Source organism: Monodelphis domestica, chromosome 4 (assembly GCF_027887165.1).
Source record: "Monodelphis domestica isolate mMonDom1 chromosome 4, mMonDom1.pri, whole genome shotgun sequence".
Taxonomy (NCBI): Eukaryota; Metazoa; Chordata; class Mammalia; order Didelphimorphia; family Didelphidae; genus Monodelphis; species Monodelphis domestica.
Window position 1 is genome coordinate 424313844 of NC_077230.1, and position 21169 is coordinate 424335012.

The 21169-nt window shown below is 39.0% G+C and overlaps 1 protein-coding gene across 1 annotated transcript in view; it reads right to left on the reverse strand.

The window, feature by feature from the left end:
- LOC103092368 (uncharacterized) overlaps window positions 1-21169 on the reverse strand; it is a 1666349-nt gene that overhangs the window by 19704 nt on the left and 1625476 nt on the right. The window contains exons 108-109 of the mRNA XM_056825346.1: window positions 6745-7020; window positions 6110-6361 (exon numbers count right to left, since the gene is read on the reverse strand). Coding sequence (XP_056681324.1) covers window positions 6110-6361; window positions 6745-7020 — 528 coding nt within the window. The remainder of the gene's footprint in view (window positions 1-6109; window positions 6362-6744; window positions 7021-21169) is intronic.

Below are 21169 nucleotides of genomic sequence, written 5' to 3' on the forward strand. Positions count from 1 at the left end.
ATGGATTTCAATTTCTGATATGGGATTATTTAAGAATTCTATTTCCTCTTCTGTTAGTCTAGGCAGTTTGTATTTTTGTATATATTCATCCATTTCTCCTAAATTGGTGTATTTATTGCCATATAATTGGGCAAAGTAATTTCTAATGATTGCCTTAATTTCCTCCTCATTGGAGGTGCTGTCCCCCTTTTCATCTTTAATGCTGTGAATTTGCTTTTCTTCCTTCCTTTTTTTAATTAGATTGACCAGTACTTTGTCTATTTTGTTTGTTTTTTTAAAGTACCAGCTTCTTGTCTTATTTATTAAATCAATAGTTCTATCACTTTCGATTTTATTAATTTCTCCCTTAATTTTTAGGATTTCTAATTTGGTTTTCTGCTGGGGGTTTTTAATTTGATCGCTTTCGAGTTTTTTCAATTGCATTTCCAATTGATTGATCTCTGCTCTCCCTTGTTTGTTAATATGAGCTTTCAGGGATATGAATTTGCCTCTGATTACCGCTTTGGCTGCATCCCAAAAGGTTTGAAAGGATGTTTCGCCATTGTCATTTTCCTTGATGAAATTATTAATTGTTTCTATGATTTCTTCTTTAGCTAAACGGTTTTGGAGTATCATATTGTTTAATTTCCAATTGGTTTTAGATTTGGTTTTCCATGTACCATTACTAATCATTATTTTTATTGCCTTGTGATCTGAGAAGGCTGCATTCATTATATCTGCTTTTTTGCATTTGTGTGCTATGTTTCTGTGACCTAATGTATGGTCAATTTTTGTGAATGTGCCATGTGGTGCTGAGAAGAAGGTGTATTCCTTTTTATCCCTATTTATTTTTCTCCATATGTCTATTAATTCTAATTTTTCTAAGATTTCATTCACTTCTTTTACCTCTTTCTTATTTATTTTTTGATTTGATTTATCTAAATTTGATAATGGTTGGTTTAAGTCTCCCACTAGTATGGTTTTATTGTCTATTTCTTCCTTCAATTCTCCTAGTTTCTCCATTAGAAATTTGGGTGCTATATTATTTGGTGCATACATGTTGATTAATGATATTTCCTCATTGTCTAGAGTCCCTTTTAACAAAATATAATTACCTTCCCTATCCCTTTTGATCAGGTCTATTTTTGCATTGGCTTTATCAGATATCATGATTACCACTCCTGCCTTCTTTCTATCAGTTGAGGCCCAGAAGGTCTTACTCCATCCTTTAATTCTGACCTTGTGGGTGTCAACCCGCCTCATGTGTGTTTCTTGAAGACAACATATGGTAGGGTTTTGGATTCTAATCCATTCAGCTATTCATCTACGTTTTATGGGTGAGTTCATCCCATTCACGTTCAAAGTTATGATTGTCATTTGTGGACTCCCTGGCATTTTGGTTGCCTTCCCTAATTCTAACCTTTTCTTCTTCGGCTCTACCTTTTAGTCCAGTGATTTACTTTGAATCAGTCCCCCTTGTCCCCTCCCTTGATGTTTCCCTTTTTAGTCCCTCCCTTTTTGTTCCCTCCCCCTCCCCCCTCTCTTTCCCTCCCTTTTTGTTCTCCCTCTCCCCCTCCCCCCCTTGGTTTTCCCTTCTCCTTACCCTTGTTGGGTAAGATAGAATTCAAGATCCCAATGGATCTGGATGTTTTTCCCTCTCAGAGTTGATTTCCCTGAGATTGAGGTTTAAGTAAACCCCCCCCCCTCTCTTCCTCTCCTTCTTATAGGAGTTTTCTTCCCCTCCCCTTCCCCTGTGAATCTTTGTGTGAGAACCATTATTCTATTTGGTCTTTCTTTACCCCCTATTTATACATTACATTTTCCCCGCATATTAGTATACATAGGTTGATATAAATGTAGTCCTTATAGAAGAGAGTTTGAGTAAAAGAAGATAACATTTTTCCCCTTTCCTTAATATTTACCTTTTCAGGTATTCCTTGCTCTTTGATTTTCGGTATCAAACTTTCCACAGAGCTCTGGTCTTTTCTTTGCAAAAAGTTGGAAGTCTTCTATTTTGTTGAATGCCCATACTTTCCCTTGGAAGTATATAGTCAGTTTTGCTGGGTAGCTGATTCTTGGTTGGAGACCCAGCTCTCTTGCCTTTCTGAAGATCATGTTCCATGCCTTACGATCATTCAGCGTAGAACTTGCAAGGTCTTGTGTGACCCTGATTGGCATTCCTTTATATCTAAATTGTCTTTTTCTGGCTTCCTGTAGGATTTTTTCTTTTGTTTGATAGCTTTGGAATTTGGCAATTACATTCCTGGGAGTTGTCTTTTGGGGGTTTAGTGTAGAAGGTGTTCTGTGAGCTCTGTCAGTGGCTGTATTGCCCCCTTGTTCTAGAATCTCTGGGCAATTTTCTTTGATTATATCTTGTATCACCATGTCCAGTTTGGTGTTTATTTCTGGCTTTTCTGGGAGTCCAATTATTCTTAAATTTTCTCTTCTCCCCCTGTTTTCCAGATCTGTCACCTTGTTGGTGAGATATTTTATGTTCTCTTCTAATTTCTTGGTGTTTTGGCTTTGCTTTATTAGTTCTTGCTTTAAAGCCTGGTTTTCTTTTACAGTTTGGTCAAACTGGTTTTGTAGATGCGTGAATTTCTTTTGCATCATTTCCCACTTTTCCTCCCAGAGGGCTTCCATCTTTTTGGTCCTTTCTGATTCAAATTCTTCATGTGTTTGTGGAGAGTTTCTATTTCCTTTGGAAGATTTTGGAGAATTTTCTTGTATATCTTCTTCTATCTGCTCTGTATTTTGTATTTTGGCTCCATAGAATGTGTCCAGAGTCGCCCCTTTCTTCTTATTTTTCTTGGTATTTTGGGGCTTCTGTGTTTCTGTGGAGTTTGTCATCTCTGAACGTGGAGGATTGGCTTTTCTTGTCTTTTTCTGGTGATCAGAGGCTTTAGTCCTGGGCAGATGTTGGTTCTATGAGCGTTCCCTGGGTTAAACTGAATATGCCTCACTGGAACTGGAATGGAAGGGTCGGACCACGAGGCCACACTCTCCCCCTGGCTCGATTTCCGGAAGTTGCCTTCAGAATCCCTGGCCGTGAGGCTGTTTCGTCGGCCTGCGTGGGGATGGGCTGCCGCTTCCCCAAGCTCCGAGAGCACAGACTTTCACTGAGACTTGGATAGCAGGATCCAGCCCGTGAAGCTGTCTTGCCCGCCCTGAGGGTTGCTGTTGTTTTGACCAGCTCTCTGCAGCGGAGGCCCCAGGCAGTAACTTTCACCCGGACCAACCGGCTCTCTGCAGCGGAGCCCCAGGCAGTAACTTTCACCCGGACTGGGACTTGGGTAGAAGACCCTGAGGGTTGTTGTTCCTCAGACCCTGCTCTCTGAGCCCGGCGCGGCTGCCGCTTCCGGGAACCTTGGACTCTGCGCTCCTACCCCTGAGGTCTGAGGGATCTCGGGTTCTGGCTTTTAAGGGGAGCCGTACCTTTTGAACCGGGTCCAGGTCCAGGAGGAGGGTTCCCAGGGTCTGTGCTGTTGATCGTTTTGAATTTCGGCGCCTTAGGAGCTTCTAGTTTGAGATCGGTCTGGAAGGGTTTTCTGGAGATCTGAACTTCAGCTTTCTCTAAGCCGCCATCTTAACCGGAAGTCCTCGAAGGTTATCTTCTTAAACTCATATATGGTCCTATTCTAGGAGGCTAAGCCAATGGGGACTAATTTTCCCTGAGCCTTCATGGCCCAAGGAAAGCCCTTTTCTTATCTCTAGTTGGCAGGCAGAGACATTGCCACTGAGAGAAGTGTGTGTCCCAGAACAACTTCTGGGGTACATTCAGTAAGCTCACCAGACTGTCTTCTTGGGCCATCCTTGTCTAGCTGTTTTAGGATTAAATTCTAAAATGGAATGATTGAGTTAGAAACATTTCAACTCCTTTGACCTTTTTCTATTATTTTGGTAGAGCTTGCACTCTGTCCCTGGGTCCCTGTTGAGAAGCTGAGGGTGAGGAAGAGTAACCCTCCAACTTGTATCCAGTAAAGCCAAGTGCGACTGGTCAGGAAGGTGACAAATCTGAGATCAGCTAGCCACTAGGTTTTTCAACCGCCCTGTTATGCTACCGATGGATATTAAGTTTGTGGTCCTCTCAGACATCCCCAAGGTCTCTTTATCCTATCTAACATGGCATAAAAGTCTGTCTCCAATTTCCCCTTTTTTAAATCAACTCACTACTTCAACTCTTTTCCTGTGGCATGGTGACCAGTCATTGCCCCATCAAGGCAGATGCTTATTTATGCTTTGCACTTTTGTACTCAAAGATAGAACCTGATATCAATCCCTAATAACATTCATCTTATCACATGCCATCTACTGTGCCAGCTTGCTGAGCTATTTCTGCATGCTATCTGCTTCCACCATCCCTCTCCACCCAATTTTTTCTTTTCTCTCTTTTCTTTCAAGTTTGAAATTCATGCTTTTGATCTGTCTCTAGAATCAGTAGAACAATAATGGTCACCATTTACAAAGTTCTTTACACGTATTATTTCATTTGCTCCAAGTCACTAATAGGAACATTTGAACAGAATGAGTTCAAGAACAGAAACATCAGAAGATTTGTATGAACTGATACAGAATGAAGTGAGTAGAAACAAGAGGGTAATTTACACAATAACAACAATGTTCTCAAAATAAATAACTGAAAAAGTTGGGACCTCTGATCAGTACAGTGACCAACCAGGATTTCAGAAGACCCATGATGAAATTAGTTTCTCCCTTCCTACAAAAAGCTGCAGACTTCCTAAGAAAACAGCTGCCTCACTTCAGAAATGGGATGGACTAAGGCTGTATGTGGCAACAGATATTTTTTGAGCATGGGAATTAGATTTTATTTATTGTTCATATTTTTCACAAGGATTTTCTTTTTCTTTAGTGGGATGGGTGAGAAAGGGGATAGAAAATAGATTTTAGTTAATTGGAAAAATAAATTAATAAAAAGGTCATTTAGAATATGAAACACATAGCCTACAACACTCCCAAGTTCAGTGTGAAACAGATTAAAGGGTAATTGGGAATTAGTTAACAAAAGAAAATACAGGAACATATAGACAATTTAAATGCTGAATTAAAATGTGGGCTTTGGGGATCCTTATGGACAGATTTAGGCCAACAAAAAGTCATCCCTTCTCTACAATATATACTGTTGGAGTCAGACTTTCCCTAGGTCACTTTCCCACTTCACAATTCTATCTCTTCCCCCTATTCTCCATTCACAGAAAGTCCCCAGAGGCAGGGACAGGAAGTTGGAATGCCCCTAAGATTTGTAACCATAAAGCTGCATGAAATAAAAAGAAACTAAGGTCAGAGATGATCTCTCTATGGTTCTGCTACAAATAATTTGGGGGAGGGGGTGGAAAGTCTGTTTATCTGTTCATAGGAGAGCCAGACCAGTGAATTAATGGGGCAGCAGGGATTCTACTGTGGAAAAGCCACTGGATGCTAAAGCCAATCTTCCCTTTACATGAATAATAACCATGTTTAATAGCAATCATGCTTCCATGTGACATTTTATGCCACAAAGAGGAAAAATATAGGTGCAATCGTGAATCTCTGTGTGTGAAAGGAAGCAAAGTTTAAATTTTCCTTTCCATCTCCAGAATATCCCTGCCATGACAATACATTATATTCTAACCAAGACTAGAAACACTCTGTGGGTCCACAGCACATAGGGAAATGGACTAAATGAAAGACCACAGGAAAGAGTATGGGGCAGTCATTGAAGCTGCAGTCCTAGAAGTTGGGAGACAAAGAAGGTTGTATGTTACTGGGACAGAAGAGAATAATATAATATCAATAACATGAATGACGATGACAACTCACATGCTTTTTGCACCTACCATGTATAAAGGACATTCTCCACAAAGAATTCTATTATATAGAGAGCAAAAGATTATCCATTTTTCCAGATGAAGAAACTGAGGTTGTGAAAGGAAGAGACACATTTATTACACAGAAAGTAGACAGGAAAGGAAGGATTCTACCCAAGTTTTACAATTCTGAGCTCAGGGCTCCTTCTACCACAACACATCATGTCATGTGACCAGGAGGGCAGAATGTTACTTATCTCTGTTTCTCTCATGCCAGGGAAGGAGAGAGCCAAACACAAAGTTGGGGGTCCAATTCAGCTACTTACCATAGATTGTAATATTCATGTCTTTGGTGGCCTGCAAGCCAGTGAATGAATTAGATGCATGACAGGTATAGGTTCCAGACTGACTCAGGAATGTTATAGTAGAGAATGTGGCTGAGTTGCTGACCTGTTGTCCATTGTATAACCAATTAAATTGGGCTGGTGGGTTAGATACAGCAGAACAAAGCAATGTAATATTTGCCCCAATAGGGTACTCATCAATTGTAGGGACGATTACGGGGGTATCTGGTCCATCTGGAGGAAAAAGAAGGATTCCATATTGAGATTATGAAAGAAAGAAGGGCATCTCCTAGTCTGTAACCCATCACCAGGAACCTCTTTGTCTCCCTGATCCTCCCTTGAGCTGAGAATTTTAATTAACAACTCATTCTCTACCTTTCTTGTTTGAATCTGAACTTGGAAGATTTTAGGGCTTTCTTCCAGTTCAGCACCCTGGATGGCCACCCTCCACCACAACACATGACAAGGCCAATCTGGGCTCCTGAAAAGTTAAGAGGGTTGGAAACCTCAGAGCCTACATATTTAGCACTCATAGAAGTGACTGAATTAGCCTGGCCTGTGGGAACACAGCACCAGGCTATTAGCATGCACCATATAGAAAGAACAAATTTACTCACAGGTAACATTCAGTGTTAAGGGATCACTCCTATTGCTATAAAATGGGTTCTTGATTTCACACACATACGGCCCTTTGTTTTCCCTTCTTGTGACACTGCGGATAGTGAATGTCCTCTTATCCGGGGACAGTTGTAGCCTGCTACCAGATGGGGCACTTTGGTTTATGAACCACCGGTAAGTGTGAATTTGACCCGTAGCCTGGCATGTCATTGAGAAGTCCTTGTTCTCCACTGGGGCAATGTTGGAGGTGCTGATGGTAGGTTTGGACAGTGGCGCTGTGCAGAAAATAGAGAGAAAATGACTGTTTGGTTCTTTTTCTTACCTTACAACCAAATACCTGGTTTGGAAGTGACCTGTTTAAGACCTTGGCAAGGCTGGAGGCCAGAGACCAAGAACCTGTGATTTCAATGGCAAAGACACCCGATTTTCTGGTGCAGACCTCAACTCCTCCAGGCCTTAGGAAAAGTTCATCTTCAGTTTCTGTGGCTGACAAAAACATTCACATGGAGCCAAAGCCCCTGGTGCTCAATCTTTCTGTGCTGAGACAAGCTGTACAGGGGATATCAGACCCCTTAATGCAGCACCTGGGCTTGGATTTGAGGCCTTTCTAGCTTGGCAGGACCATCAAGAGTTTTTGTTTCCGTGGCCTGGACTTCAAGAAGCCAGGGTTATATAAAAAATAGACTCGAATACAAGACTACAATGCTCACAAGCCTTTGTTCCACTTCCCCAAAATGCTTTGTAATCTCACAGAAATTTTCAGGTGGGCCAAGATAGAAAAGGGATTTAATCTGATTGCAAAGGCTTTTGTGTCTCTTTTGGACTTCTGTTTTGGGGCAGATGTGGCTCTTTCCATAATGTAGGTGATGTCTTGTCTAGGCCTCTGGCCTAGGCACATGTTTTTTCTTGTATATTCTTAAATTATCAACCTTTAATAAACCTCATAAAATATAATACTCCTTGCAGAGAGAAACTAATTTCTACCTGCCTCAGTCTCCCCTAAATTTTAACTGTTACAGTTTTTGGTGACTACTAGATTGGATGAGAACTTCTCAAATTTTTTAGCCTAGATAATGATTTTTTTTAAGCCACGTATCTCCAAGTTGCCTTTTAGAAAACCATCTTGATCAGCTCCTGCCTGCGGCCCTCTCCGGCTCCTGCTTCTGCTCCTGGCCTCTCACCTGGTGCCTGAACTCCCAGCCCTGTTTGTCTGCACTCCAGCTCCCGGCCCTGCCCACCCCTGAGGTCTGTCTCTCACCCATCTGACCTCAGACCCAGATAGCTCATCACCCCAGCCCCAGACCCACAAGTGTGACACGAGATGGCTCATCACCCAGATCCTTGGAGTAGATCACTCAGGACTCATTGCGACCAGCTGGTAACGGTATTGGCCATGTGGGCGGAGGGGAGAGATGAGAGGGAAAGGAGTACAAGTAATTTTCCCTTAGGCTAAGCCTCCGAGTGGATGGGGGTATTGACTCCATGTGGTTGGCCTGGGCTCCACATGGACTGGGGCAGGAGGAGGGATCACATCAGGGGAAAGAGAAAAGGGAGAGGAGAAGAAACAGACTTTTCAAACAGACTTTTAAGCAATGGACTATTTAAAAGGATACCTTTTGACTGTTCTGGTAATTTCATTGATTTCACCTGCATGCCAGAAGAAAGATTCAGCCCAAAGATTCAACTTTGGGGAGGCAAATGGGTGGCTCAGCAAACTGAGAGCCAGGCCTACAGACATGCTGTCCTGGGTTAAAATCTGGCCTCAGATACTGCCCAGCTGTGGGGCCCTGACCAGATCCCTTAACCCTCATTGCTTAGCCCTTACCACTCTGCCTTTGGACAATAGATATTTAAATGGATAAACACACCTAAGGAACTTTAAAGACTAGAGGCTATATTTTAAGGTATTTCAGACTCCAATGGTTTATAAAAATCTCTGTATTCTATTGCATTTTTTGTTTAAGGTTTAACTTTGTGATTTTAAGTTCATATGTTACTGGATTCAATATTTTTCTCTTACACTGAAAGTTGATTGAATTTATTTTTAATGTACTGAGTTTTTAAAATTCTGTTGTTTTTCCCCTACAACTGTGCTGAAAAAATATTATTGAATAAGCCCATATGAAAAAAAAAAACAGCCTTTCTATTTTGACTCTGTAAATTACATAAATGGACTTCAGTACTGGTTATAATTGTATAACAACCTTTGGAAATTTTAATATTCTAAATATCTCAAATTATTTTAAGGGTTTTTTAAATATGATTTTTGTAATTTCTTTTTTTAACAATCTCTGGTCATTTTTGCCTGCCCCTACCACGAGGTAAGGTCCATTATAGTAGCTGAAGTGAAATTTATTTATAACCCCCAACCTTCCTGCATTTCTAAATATGTGAATGGAAGTTGGGCAGTTAATCTCAGGGCATTTGTACCCCTAAAAAGCCTCCAAAAAAGGAGCACCCCTTTATTTATACTCTTCATAAGCTCACTATTTTACTTTTTCCAGAATGATATATAGATTTCTTGATTATGTTCTTAACCCAAGATGAGTTTTACTTTGTTTAAAAATATATGTTTAAATACCAAGGTTGAAAGATTGCTACATTTGTAAAAATTGTGACAAATATCCATCAATTCATAGGCTTTTAAATGTCATACAACTTATGTGAAATGTGAAAGTGTGTTTGTTTGCTATTGTAATTAATTGGGCTATTGAGAATTTGGGGGATTTTGATAACTACATATTTGTACTACTGTATTTTTAAAAAAGAAAAATATACCTTGCTCAATTCATTTGCCTTCTACTCACAGTGATCATGGCCAGATACAAAGAGGAAATGGATCACATTTTTGGTGAGAAAGCCTTATATTTTATATTTTCTTAGCTGACACAAAGTGTCAATGATTATAAGCTAAATTTTTGAATTTTTTAAAGCTCTTTTATTATTATATTTTTCTTGCATGTGCAATATACTTTTTCAGTTTTTTTTTTATTTTTTCTCTTTTTTATATTTGAAGCACATGTCACCGGTATTAAGATTTTCTTTAACCTTTTGATTTTGCAGTACTACAAGTTAAAGATACATTTGCTAATGCATGCCCTTAAAAGCTAGAGACTATAAAAACGATGCCACTAATTATTTAAAAAAATTATGGGACATTGCTTAATGATTCTGTCTGATTCCAGGACAAGCTATATACATAAGAGCCATTGCACAGAGCCAAAGAAAAGCCAATTCAGGATGGATTGATGCACCTCTAGGCCAATACAAACATCTTGAACCTAGTGTGAAGACTCGAGGTTACTGTGTTTAACATTGTTAGACATAGGCTTTCCTTGTGTCCACACTCACTCTGAAAATACTCACAGACAAGTATCCCCAAATTTGGCTCCTACTTGGCTTCTATAATCTGGTCCCTTTCTTTTCTGCCTTTCATAGTGTGGTAACTTTCTGTAGTCCTGGCTATTGATTGGGTAAATGCATCATTGCTTAGATCATTTTGATTGGGCCCTGATTCAAGGACCTGTTATAGATTTATTTTTCTTTTCACTTGGAATTTTTACACATAAGACTTTGATGGTCTATATTTTCATCCAGTTTTTTCTTTTTTTTAATTTGGATTTTTCTGATATCTTTTTAATATCTCTTACCAATTGATTCATATACCTCATACCTCAGCCATGCATCCCTAAGTGATTCTGTATTTGTCAATCACCCACTTAATGGGGGTAATGTAAAAAAATATCATTACTTAAATTGCAAAGTTTAAATTCCTTTTGAGAAGAAGTTTAGGTAAAGAAGATGCTACCTCTCTGAATTCAGAACTGAACTGTTGGAGAAGCCACCATGAAGAAGCCTCCAGACCACAAGCTGCACAAAAATTGAACTTTGGGTGTGGTTGATTGAACATTTATTTGTATGTATTCTTTCATGCTTAAGGGGACTGCCCCCTAACTGGCTTTTTGTCAATGCGTTCAGCAATTATTGGTTTTATTTTTTATTTTTCTCTTATCCTCAAATTATTGTAATTTTTAAATTGATTATGTTTTCATGATCCTTTGGAAAAAAATATTTTTTTTCAAATGATCAAACGGAGGAATTGTAAAAAATAGACTTGAATACAGGACTACAATCCCCACAAGCCTTTGCTCCACTTCCCCAAAATGCTTTGTAATCTCACAGAAATTTTCAGGTGGGCCAAGATAGAAAAGGGATTTAATCTGATTGCAAAGGCTTTTGTGTCTCTTTTAGACTTCCGTTTTGGGGCAGATGTGGCTCTTTCCATAATGTAGGTGAGGTCTTGTCTAGGCCTCTGGCCTAGGCACATGTTTTTTCTTACTTGTATATTCTTAAATTATCAACCTTTAATAAACCTCATAAAATATAATACTCCTTGCAGAGAGAAACTAATTTCTACCTGCCTCAGTCTCCCCTACCTTTTAACTGTTACAGTTTCTTACCTCTATGCTTTGTTGATGATATTGGTGGTGGCTGGAGAGGATGGACTAAGGACAGGCTATGGGGAGATTGTGCTCAGAAAGAAAAAATTTAACTCTGAAGAGGAAAGAAAAGGATTAACAGAGAGTGGAAATAGATCAGTTAGTAGCAGGTTACAAAAGGAAAAAGCCTCAGCCTGGGAGTCAAGAGAGACCTGGTTCAAGTCTAGAGATTTTTAACCCACAATAACATCTCTCATGCCAATGACTGTGTTTTGCACCCCAGGAAGCTGTTCATACCCTTTACTGAAGATTCTGGAATTCCCTGCTTTGGGCTCTCCCTTTTCCTTAGGAGTTTCCTGCCCTGCAAGATGAGAATGAGAATGTTGAAGGTGGTCTTCAAGCTCAGATATGCTTTTTGGCTAGGAAGCTAAGCCAATGGGGACTAATTTTCCCTGAGCCTTCATGGCCCAAGTAGATCCCATTCTTTATCACTAGTTGGCAGGTAGGCCTTGCCATTGAGAGAGGTATGTGTCCAAGGTCCATCTCTGGGGCACATCCAGTAGGCTCACCAGGCTTACTTCTTGGGTCATCCTTGGTCAGCGGTCTTGGGTTTAATTTCCAAATTGGTAGGAATAAATTAGAAATATTTCAGCTTCCTTGACCTTTCTCCTTGTTATTTTGATAGAGTTTGCATTCAGTCCTTGGGTCCCTGTTGGGAACTTTATGGTGAGGAAGAGTGAGCCTCCGACTTGCATCCAGTAAAGCCAAGTGGGACTGACCAGGAAGGTGACAAATCTGAGGTCAAATAGCCACCTTTTGAAGTGCGGAGCGAATATGAAGGAACACTGAGTATGCTCCTGGGCAACAAGGCCATAATTGGACATTTTGGAAGGTGCCTTGGAAATCTCAATGGATCCAATGCCTGGCATGGCATAATGACTAATGTTGGATTTAGAGTGAGAAAGACCTGAGTTCAAATCCTATCTCAGGATGTTACTGGCTCTGTGACTTACTAGCAAGTCCCTATCTGGGTTTCAAATTCTTCATTTGTAAAATGGGAATAATAATCTCTCCCTAATTGTGTTGTTGGATCAAATGAGAGCATCTATAAAAGTTCTTTATCAAACCTGAACATAGCCTGAACAAATGTTCAGAGGAGGGAAATACAGAATATGAGTCTGAATGCCAAAGGTAGACCCAGGCTGTCTGAGCATGCAATGCATGGCCAGAAGTATCTGAATGGCCTTCTGCCATTTTGTGAAGAGCTACAGTTTAATGCCAGACTAACAACATTGAAATATAATATGTAGCCAATAGGGAGTGATGAGCAGAGCACATATTTAATTGGAATACCAATTGAGGGCACTAGAGGTGCTTATTCCAAAGAAGACAAGACTTGAGGGGGAGAGGAAATGCTTCTCCAAAGACTGAGTTATAATGACCTTGGAAAGGTATGCTCAGTGGGTTATAGTGACCAGAGAAGGACTATTCTCTGATGTTGCCAGTTTCTTTTGTCCTACCTGCAACATTCAGGCTCCATTTTCTTCTCTTGTCTCTCTATCCCAGATCAACTGTTTTTAAACCCTTACATTCTGCATTAGAATCAATACTATGTATTGGTTCCAAGGCAGAAGTGTTAGGTAATGGGGGTTAAGTAACTAGCTCAGGGTCACACAACTAGGAAATGTCTGGGGCCAGATTTGAACCCAGGAATTCCTGTCTCTAGACTTGGCTCTCAATCCACTGTGCTACCCAGCTGCCCCCAAAGATCAGCTCTTAAGAGGAGTAATGGCTTCTTTTTCAGAAGGGGCTGGGATTATGATTGGAATCCTGGTGACTCTGATTGGGAAATCTTCTATTTTTCTTTTTGTCAAAAAGGTGGGAGAGTAGGATAGGGTTGCCTTTGACTCTCCTTTCTCCTAGTCTGCCTCCCAAAATGTAGGAGAGAAATCAATATGATTCCTCAATTCCTTGACCTTTTCTAGGGCCCTGGTCTCTCTCCCTTCCCTAATCTTGCCTTTCACAGTATTTACTGCCCTGTATATCTCATTGCTCTTCTTTTCAGGGTTATTCATTGCTCCTCCTTTTCTTTTAAACATTTTTTTCTCTAGGAAACAGTTTTTATTTGTCTGCTTTTAGAAGAAAAGGTGCTAGACCTAGACTTTTGAAGTCCCAAAATAAAAGAGATAAGATCTAGGAAGACAGAGAGGAAAAGAATGGGGAGGCAGCAAAGGGAACAGAGAGAGGGCAGGATGGAGATTAATTGAAAGAGAGATGGAGGAGAGCTGTCAGCAAGTTGTATCTCAAGGAAACAGCCCCAGTGGCTTTCCTTGACTCCACAGGTCAAACAGGATCCAGATTTAATGGACTTGACTATCTGCTCATTTCTGTTCCAAGAATTATTTGGAATGCCTTGGAGACTGAACTGAACAGGATTCCTGTACTGACTTAACAACAGTGCTAAGACCCTTAAACAGGCTCACATCCAACCTAATCCCATCATGGTTGAGGATGGACTCCAATATTTGCCCCAAATGTGATCAAGATGCAAATCAGGCTGGCTCAATCATCTCTGGCCTCAGATCTATTGCTATAGGGCTTCTTATGTACTCTAGGTAGTACTAGAAGGACAGGAAGGAATCTGGCTCATTACTCCAAGAAGTTTCAGAGAGTATCAATTGACATCTAGTGTGATCTAGGGCATCTTAGCCTCTCTAGGGCTGTCTGTGGATACAACTGACTTCAGTTTCCTGAAAAGATCAGGAAATGTCCAATTAAACACAAACATGGGAATACTTAAAATCAAAAGATAATTTAATAAAATCAAAAGTAAAGAAAACAGAATTAGATAAAACTAGAATCTGTTTTTTAAAATAAAAAACAATGAAATAGATAAATCATTGATTAATTTGATTAAAGAATGAAATCAGAATTACCAATAGCAAAAAGGAAAAAGATGAATGAGTTAGTTATGAAGTTGAAATTAAAGAAATTCTCCGCACTTATTGTGAGCAATTATGAGCCATCAAAATTGAAATGTAAGTGAAATAGATGAATTCTGACAAAATGATGAATTGCTCAGATTGATAGAATTAGAAATAGAATACTTAAATAACTCAATCTTAGAAAAAGACATTGAAGAAACCATAAACAAGTTCCCTATGAAAAAGTCCTCAGGATCAGATCCATCTACCAGTGAATTACAACACTGAAAAAAACAATGAATCTCAATGCTATATAAATGATCTTAAAAATATAGGCAATGAAGAGTAGTGAGGTGCTCAGTGGATAACAGGGCCTAGATTCCGAAAGACCACAGTTCAAATCTGAAAAAGTGCTTGCTGCTTGTGGTCAGCTGACTGGCTCTCCTGGCTACCTCCTCTGTGAGCAGGCTGCTCTAAACCAGAGCCAGATCAGGTGCCTCTTCAGTCAGTTCCAAATGTGTGGAATAAATGTGAGTTCTCGCCCACTCAAATTAAAAACCTGGAGTCCCAAAGGGAGAGTAAAAGAGACAGAAGTTTCTTTCTTCTTTCTCATGAGAGAGGGCACCTGCCTAGGTGGGACAAATGCAATGCATGGGCACAAAGACAATCATTATAGAGGTTTCTAATGAGGGACCCCCCCTCCCTCAAGTGCCTACTCTTTTGATCCAGAGGAGGGCAAAGGAGACACAGGTTAGGTGTGAAGTCCACCCCAATCAGAAAATAGCAAGATATATAGCATGAGCTCCTTACTAAACCCTAATGGGGAGGGGTGAGGTAATGTGAAGGGAACCATGTCTTCAAAGTGACTGTCTTAGCTTCTACAGGTATGAAGAATGATCTACTGCCTTCCTTGTTTCTTGAGTTGTGTCAGGATGTCCTTAGTCTGGGAGTACAAGAGGCCTCTGTGAATCTTTTTTTTTTAAACCCTTACCTTCCATCTTAGAGTCAATACTATGTATTGGCTCCAAGGCAGAAGAGTGGTAAGGGCTAGGCAATGGGGGTCAAGTGACTTGCCCAGGGTCACACAGCTGGGAAGTGTCTGAGGCCAGATTTGAACCTAGGACCTCCCGTCTCTAGGGCTAGCTCTCAATCCACTGAGCTACCCAGCTGCCCCTGGCCTCTGTGAATCTTAAAAACTACTCGGACTATACTTTAGAAGATTTGATTTAGCTATCCCCTTATTGTAACAATGGAAATACTTGGTCTAACGAGAATCAGGAATGTATTGAGAACTTTAAAATTTTTTCCACCCTACTCAGACAGTGCCTTAGGGGAAGACAAAGTTGTAGACTCCTGATTGAACAATGAAAGTCCCTAACTCATACCTTATAGTAAAGCTAGAACCTTAAGATAGATCTATTATTAGATCTAATACAAAAAGGTGTTAAGTACCTGTAAAGGTTAAATTAGTACCTAAAAAGGTCAAGTAACTTACAAAAGGCAAGCTTAACAAAGAGGTGTGAAGTACTCAGAAGATATAATCTAACCAAAGAAGGTGAGAACCAAAGAAGGTGAGAACTAAGAATGGGCAGTCCTGGACAAAAGCATCTACTGTGATTGGTAGAGATGAAAATTTAGGGGAGGTGACATGAGAGAAAATTTCTTTAAAAGGAAGGGTTAAAAAGTCAGAAGGCAATTGAGTTCAGAGTTCAGGTGAACTGAGTTAGATACTGAACTCAGTTCAGGAGATTCAGTGGAAGACTGGAGCTTTCTTGGACTTGGTCTTGTGGTGAGTGATAAGACTGACTCTCTCCCTTAGGCTCAGGTAGGTCACTTTGACCAAAGTTTTATCTACTGCTTGTCTCAGGCTGAGCCAGAGCATTTCAAATTAATTCTCTCTCTCTCTCTCTCTCTCTCTCTCTCTCTCTCTCTCTCTCTCTCTCTCTCTCTCTCTCTCCCCTTCCCTTAATTCCTTCTCTCTTTATTAATTAAAATCTTCATAAATCCCAGCTGACTTGGACATTTTCATATTTGGGGATTTCCCATGGCAACCACTTACTTAGATTTTAAGTCAAAACACTAAAACTATTCTTACAGTTTTGGCGTTTACACCTCTAATCTCCTAGACTCACCAGGCCTGCCTTCTAAATCTAAGAAAAAGATCAAGAAGACCTTGAAACTAAAGCAGACTTGCTTACACATTCCATTCTTAATTGGGGGTATAGGTTGGATGCTTAACCTAGAGAAGAACACACTTAATTTTATTTCCCTCACATGGGAATAGTCTGACTTTCTGTCCATTCTACCATTTTGTGGCCATCATAACATCCCTTTCCCAAGCCTCTTTGGTTGCCAGACTTAGACTACAATCCTGACAAGAGGCAGATCTACTGGACTCCAGGAGTAACCACGCCATGGTTGGGATGGACTCACAATGCTCCTACAGCATCTTCTAGCAGGGAAGACAAGAGAAGAGAGGACTCACAAATTACCTCAAAGACCATTCAGAGGTTCAGATATAAGATATTTTGCAGAAAAATCAAAAAGTTGCTTTTGTATTCCAAAAAAGAAGTTCAATTTTGACAGTCGCATACACAATGAAGTAATATAAATACTAGATATACATGCACCAAATGGTATGCCATTTAAATTCAACTTTCTCAGATTCATTGGCTTATAATCATATAAAAGAGCTTTTAATAATTATTTTTATATCTCTTCATTGGTGATCACTTCATTCTAATCATTTGTGATACTGGTAGTTCAGTTTTCTTCTTTCTTTCCTTAAAAAATTAACAACCAATAATTTAGCCATTTTATTGGTCTTCTCAAAAATAGCACTTTTTCTTAGTTGTTAGTTCAATGATTTTCTTACTTTCAGCTTTATTAATCTCTCCTTTGACTTTTAGTATTTCCAATTTGGTACTTATTTGGTTTTAAAATTTTGTTCTTTTAAAATTCTTTTTAGTTGCATGCCTCATTCATAGATCTCCATTTTTCTTTATTTCACTTATGTAATTATTTAGAGAGGTAAAATTTCCCCTAACTACAGTTGGAGCCACATATCATAAATTTTGGTGTCTTACCTCCTTTCAGGTCATTATCTTTTTATTTTAAAAAGTTTTTAAACCCTTTTATTCCACCTTAGAATCAATAATATGTATTGGTTCCATGGCAGAAGATCAGTAAGGGCTAAGCAATTGGGATTAAGTGACTTGCCCAGGGTCACACAGTTAAGAAGTGTCTGAAGCCAAATTTGAACTTAAGACCTACTCTCTAGGCCTGACTCTCAATCCACTGAGGAACCCAACTGCCCCTTGATCATTCTCTTTAATGAAATTATTTATTTTTCTTTGTCCTACTCATTCTTTAGGATTAAATTTTTAAGTTTCCAAATAATTTTTAAATCTTTATTTCTGCAGCCTTTAATTTAATGTAATTCTTATTATATATGTATTTAATAGTTCCCTTTTTATGCATTTGTTTGTGAGGCTTGTATGTCCTAACACATGGCCACATTTTGTGTAGGTGTTATTTGTTTTTGAGAGAAAATATATTTATTTTTATTCCTTGAGTCTTCTCCAGAAATCTATCATATCAAACTTTTTTGAAATTCTATTCACTTCCTTAACGTCTTTTTTGTTAGATGTATCTAATTCTGAGAGGGGAAAGTTGAGGTCCCCCACTAGTATAGTTTTCCTTCTTCCAGTAATGCATGTAACTTCTCCATTAGGCATTTGGGTGCTATGGCATTTGGTACATATAGGTTTGGCACCAATATTGTTTCATTGTCTAAGATTCCTTTTATGAAGATGTAATTTTCTTCCTTTATTTTTTAATAAAATCCATTGTCTTTTGTCTTAGACTCAATACTGCATTGTGGTTCTAAGGCAGAAGAACTGGAAGGGCTAAGCAATGGAGATTAAGTGACTTGCTCAGGGTCACACAGTTCAGAAGTGTCTCTGCACTTATTTGAACCTTGTACCTCTTGTCTCCAAGTCTCACTCTCAATTCATAGAGCCTCCTAGCTGTCTCTTTTCTATCTTTTTAAAATTAAGTCTATTTTTACTTTTCCTTAGCTTGAGGTCATGATTGGTACCCTCACTCTTTTTTCTTCACCTGAAGCACAATAGATTTTTTCACCAGCCTTTTACCTTTGCTCTGTGTCTTTCTCCTTGCTTTAAGTGTATTGCTTATAAAAATCAGATTATTGGATTCTAGTTTTCAATTTCACTGTGCTACTCACTTCTGTTTTATGGATAGATAAGTTCATCCCATTCCATTCACAGTTATGATGTCTAATTATGTGTGTTCCTCCATCTCATTTCCACCATTTATCCTCTTTCTTTACAAGCTTTCCCTGCCCACAAATGTTTTGCTTCTGACCACCACCTTCCCCAATTCACCCTCTTGTCTCTCAAGTCCCTCTGCCCCTGCCCCAAAAGTCAATTAAGTGTAGATATACTTCCTCTTTGAGCCAATTCTAATGAGTGTAAGGGGTGAGCATTGCCCACCATGCCTCTATATTGATTTTCATTATATTAATGCTTTCCCGACTCCACATGTAAAGTTATTAATCTTGATCTTTCATTCCCTCTTTTCCCCATGCAGTACTCTTTATCATCCCTTATTTTTTTATATCATCCAATTCTATTTGAACTAGTCTTGTGCTCTCTGTGTATACTTCTTCCAACTGTCCCAATTGTGATAAAATTCTTAAGATTTACAAGTATCAGGGGCAGATAGAGGGCTCAGTGGGTAGAGTGTCACATTTAGAGTCAGGAGGACTTGGGTTTAAATTTGGCTTCAGATACTTGGTAACTGGGTGACCCTGGGTAAGTCACTTAACCCCATATGGCCTCACACTGATTTCTCTTCTTATTTGGAACAGATACTTTGTACCAAAACTAAAGTAGAAGGTAAAAGGCTTTTTTTAAAGAGTTATACATATTTTCCTATGTAGAACTATAATCTCTTTCATCTTATTGAATCCCTTAAGTTTTCTGTTACATATTTACCATTTTTATGCTTCTCTCAAGTCTTGTATTTGAACATAAAATTTTCTATTAATCTCTGGTTTTTTTCATCACGAATGCTTGATAAGTCTTCTACTCTTTCAATGTCTTTCAATGCATTTTCCCCCTGAAGTATTATGTTCAGTTTTACTGTCTAGTTAATTCTGCATTACAATCCTAGCTCCTGTGCCTTCTGGGATATCATATTCCAAGTCCTCCTTAGTTCTTTTGTAATCCTGACTGTGGATTACAGGATATTTAAATTTTTATTTCAGACCACTTGTAATATTTTCTCCTTGGCCTGGAAATTCTCAAATTTGGTTCTAATACACCTGGGCATTATTATTTTGTGATACCTATCAAGAGATGATCAGTGAATTCTTTCAGGTTCTATTTTCCTTCTCACATGAGATTATGAGGCAGTTTTCCTTAATACTTTTTTTGGAATATGGTACTTAGACTCTCTTTTTGATTGTGACTTTCAGATAGTCCAATGACTCTTAGATCATTTCTCCTGTATCTATTTTCTAGATCAATTGTTTTTCCAAAGAGATTTTTCACATTTTCTTCTATTTTTCATTCTTTTAATTTTGTTTGATTGTAACTGATGGCTTGGGGAGTCATTAGTTTCTCTTTGCCCAATTCTAGTTTTTAGAAAATTGTTTTCTTTGTTGAGCTTTTGTACCTTCTTTTCCATTTAGTCAATTCTATTTTTTTTGGTACTTTTTTTCTTCATTGGATTTGTGGGCTTCACTTTCCATATGACCCATCTTAGATTTTAGAGAATTGTTTTCTTAGTTATTTGTTGTATATTTTTACCCAACTATTGAATCTTTTTTATGATTCTTGTGCATCACTCATTTCTTATCCAAATTTTTTCTTACTTCTCTGATTTAGAGAAAAAACAATTTTACTTTTTCTTACAATAAAAACTCTAAGTAGAAAGGGCAAGGACAGGGTAAACAAGGTTAAATAACTTGCACAGAATCACATAGCTAGGAAATATCTGAGGCCAGATTTGAACTGAGGTCATGCTGACTACATGTCTGGCTATGTAAACACTGTGCCACCTAGCTGTCCCTTATTTGATTTAAAAAAAAAAAAAACCTTTGTGAGAGACTCTAAGAGTTCTTTTTGGGTCTCACAACATCCTACATTTTTTATGCTTTTCACATATATCCATTTTAGCATTATTATCTTCTGATTTTGTTTTGATCTTTCCTTTCACAAAAGTAACTTTCTTTGGTTCTGTTTTTTGTCTTTTGTTAATTTTTTCCAGATTATTTTTTGACCTTTGTCTATATGTTAATATTCCTAGAGTGGAGGGATCTCTTCACCAAGCTTTTTATATTGGGTCCTGCTAAGTGCCTGGGGTATCCTAGATGCTTTGGGTCTAACACCTGATGCCTCTGGCATCAGCATGAGGATCAGCAATTAAGGTGGGTCACAATGTGGCATAGAGTCAACCTTGAGCCTTCCTAGTAAAGGGGGAAGAGACAGAAGAATATTGCCACAATGGCATAACTTATGAAAGTAAATGAGCTGGGAGAAACTTTTAAACCCAGGTGGGGATCTCTTAGGGTTCCTAATACTTCAGCTCTATGGGGAGCCACTACTGTGTGATAGGATAACGCCTAAACCAGCCAATGAAGAAACAGGTCTATTCAACCTGATCATGCCTTAAAGGAACTCTCTCTCTCTCTCTCTCTCTCTCTCTCTCTCTCTCTCTCTCTCTCTCTCTCTCTCTGTCTGTCTCTCTCTCTCCATCTATCCTTCTTTCTCCCTCTCTCTCATCTTTCCCTCCCTTTTTCTCTTTGTCTTTCTCTCTCTCTCTGTCTCTCTATCTCCATCTATCCTTCTTTTCCCCCTCTCTCATCTTTCTTTCCCTCCCTTTTTCTCTTTGTCTCTCTCTCTTTCTCTCTCTCTATCTCTCTCTCTGTCTAACTTTATTAATAAACACATAACTCTGAGCAGAGCTCCCTTTTTATTTGCTACGTTACCATATATGCATGGTGGTAGCCTGGCTGACTTGCTTTGGGGAGGCTT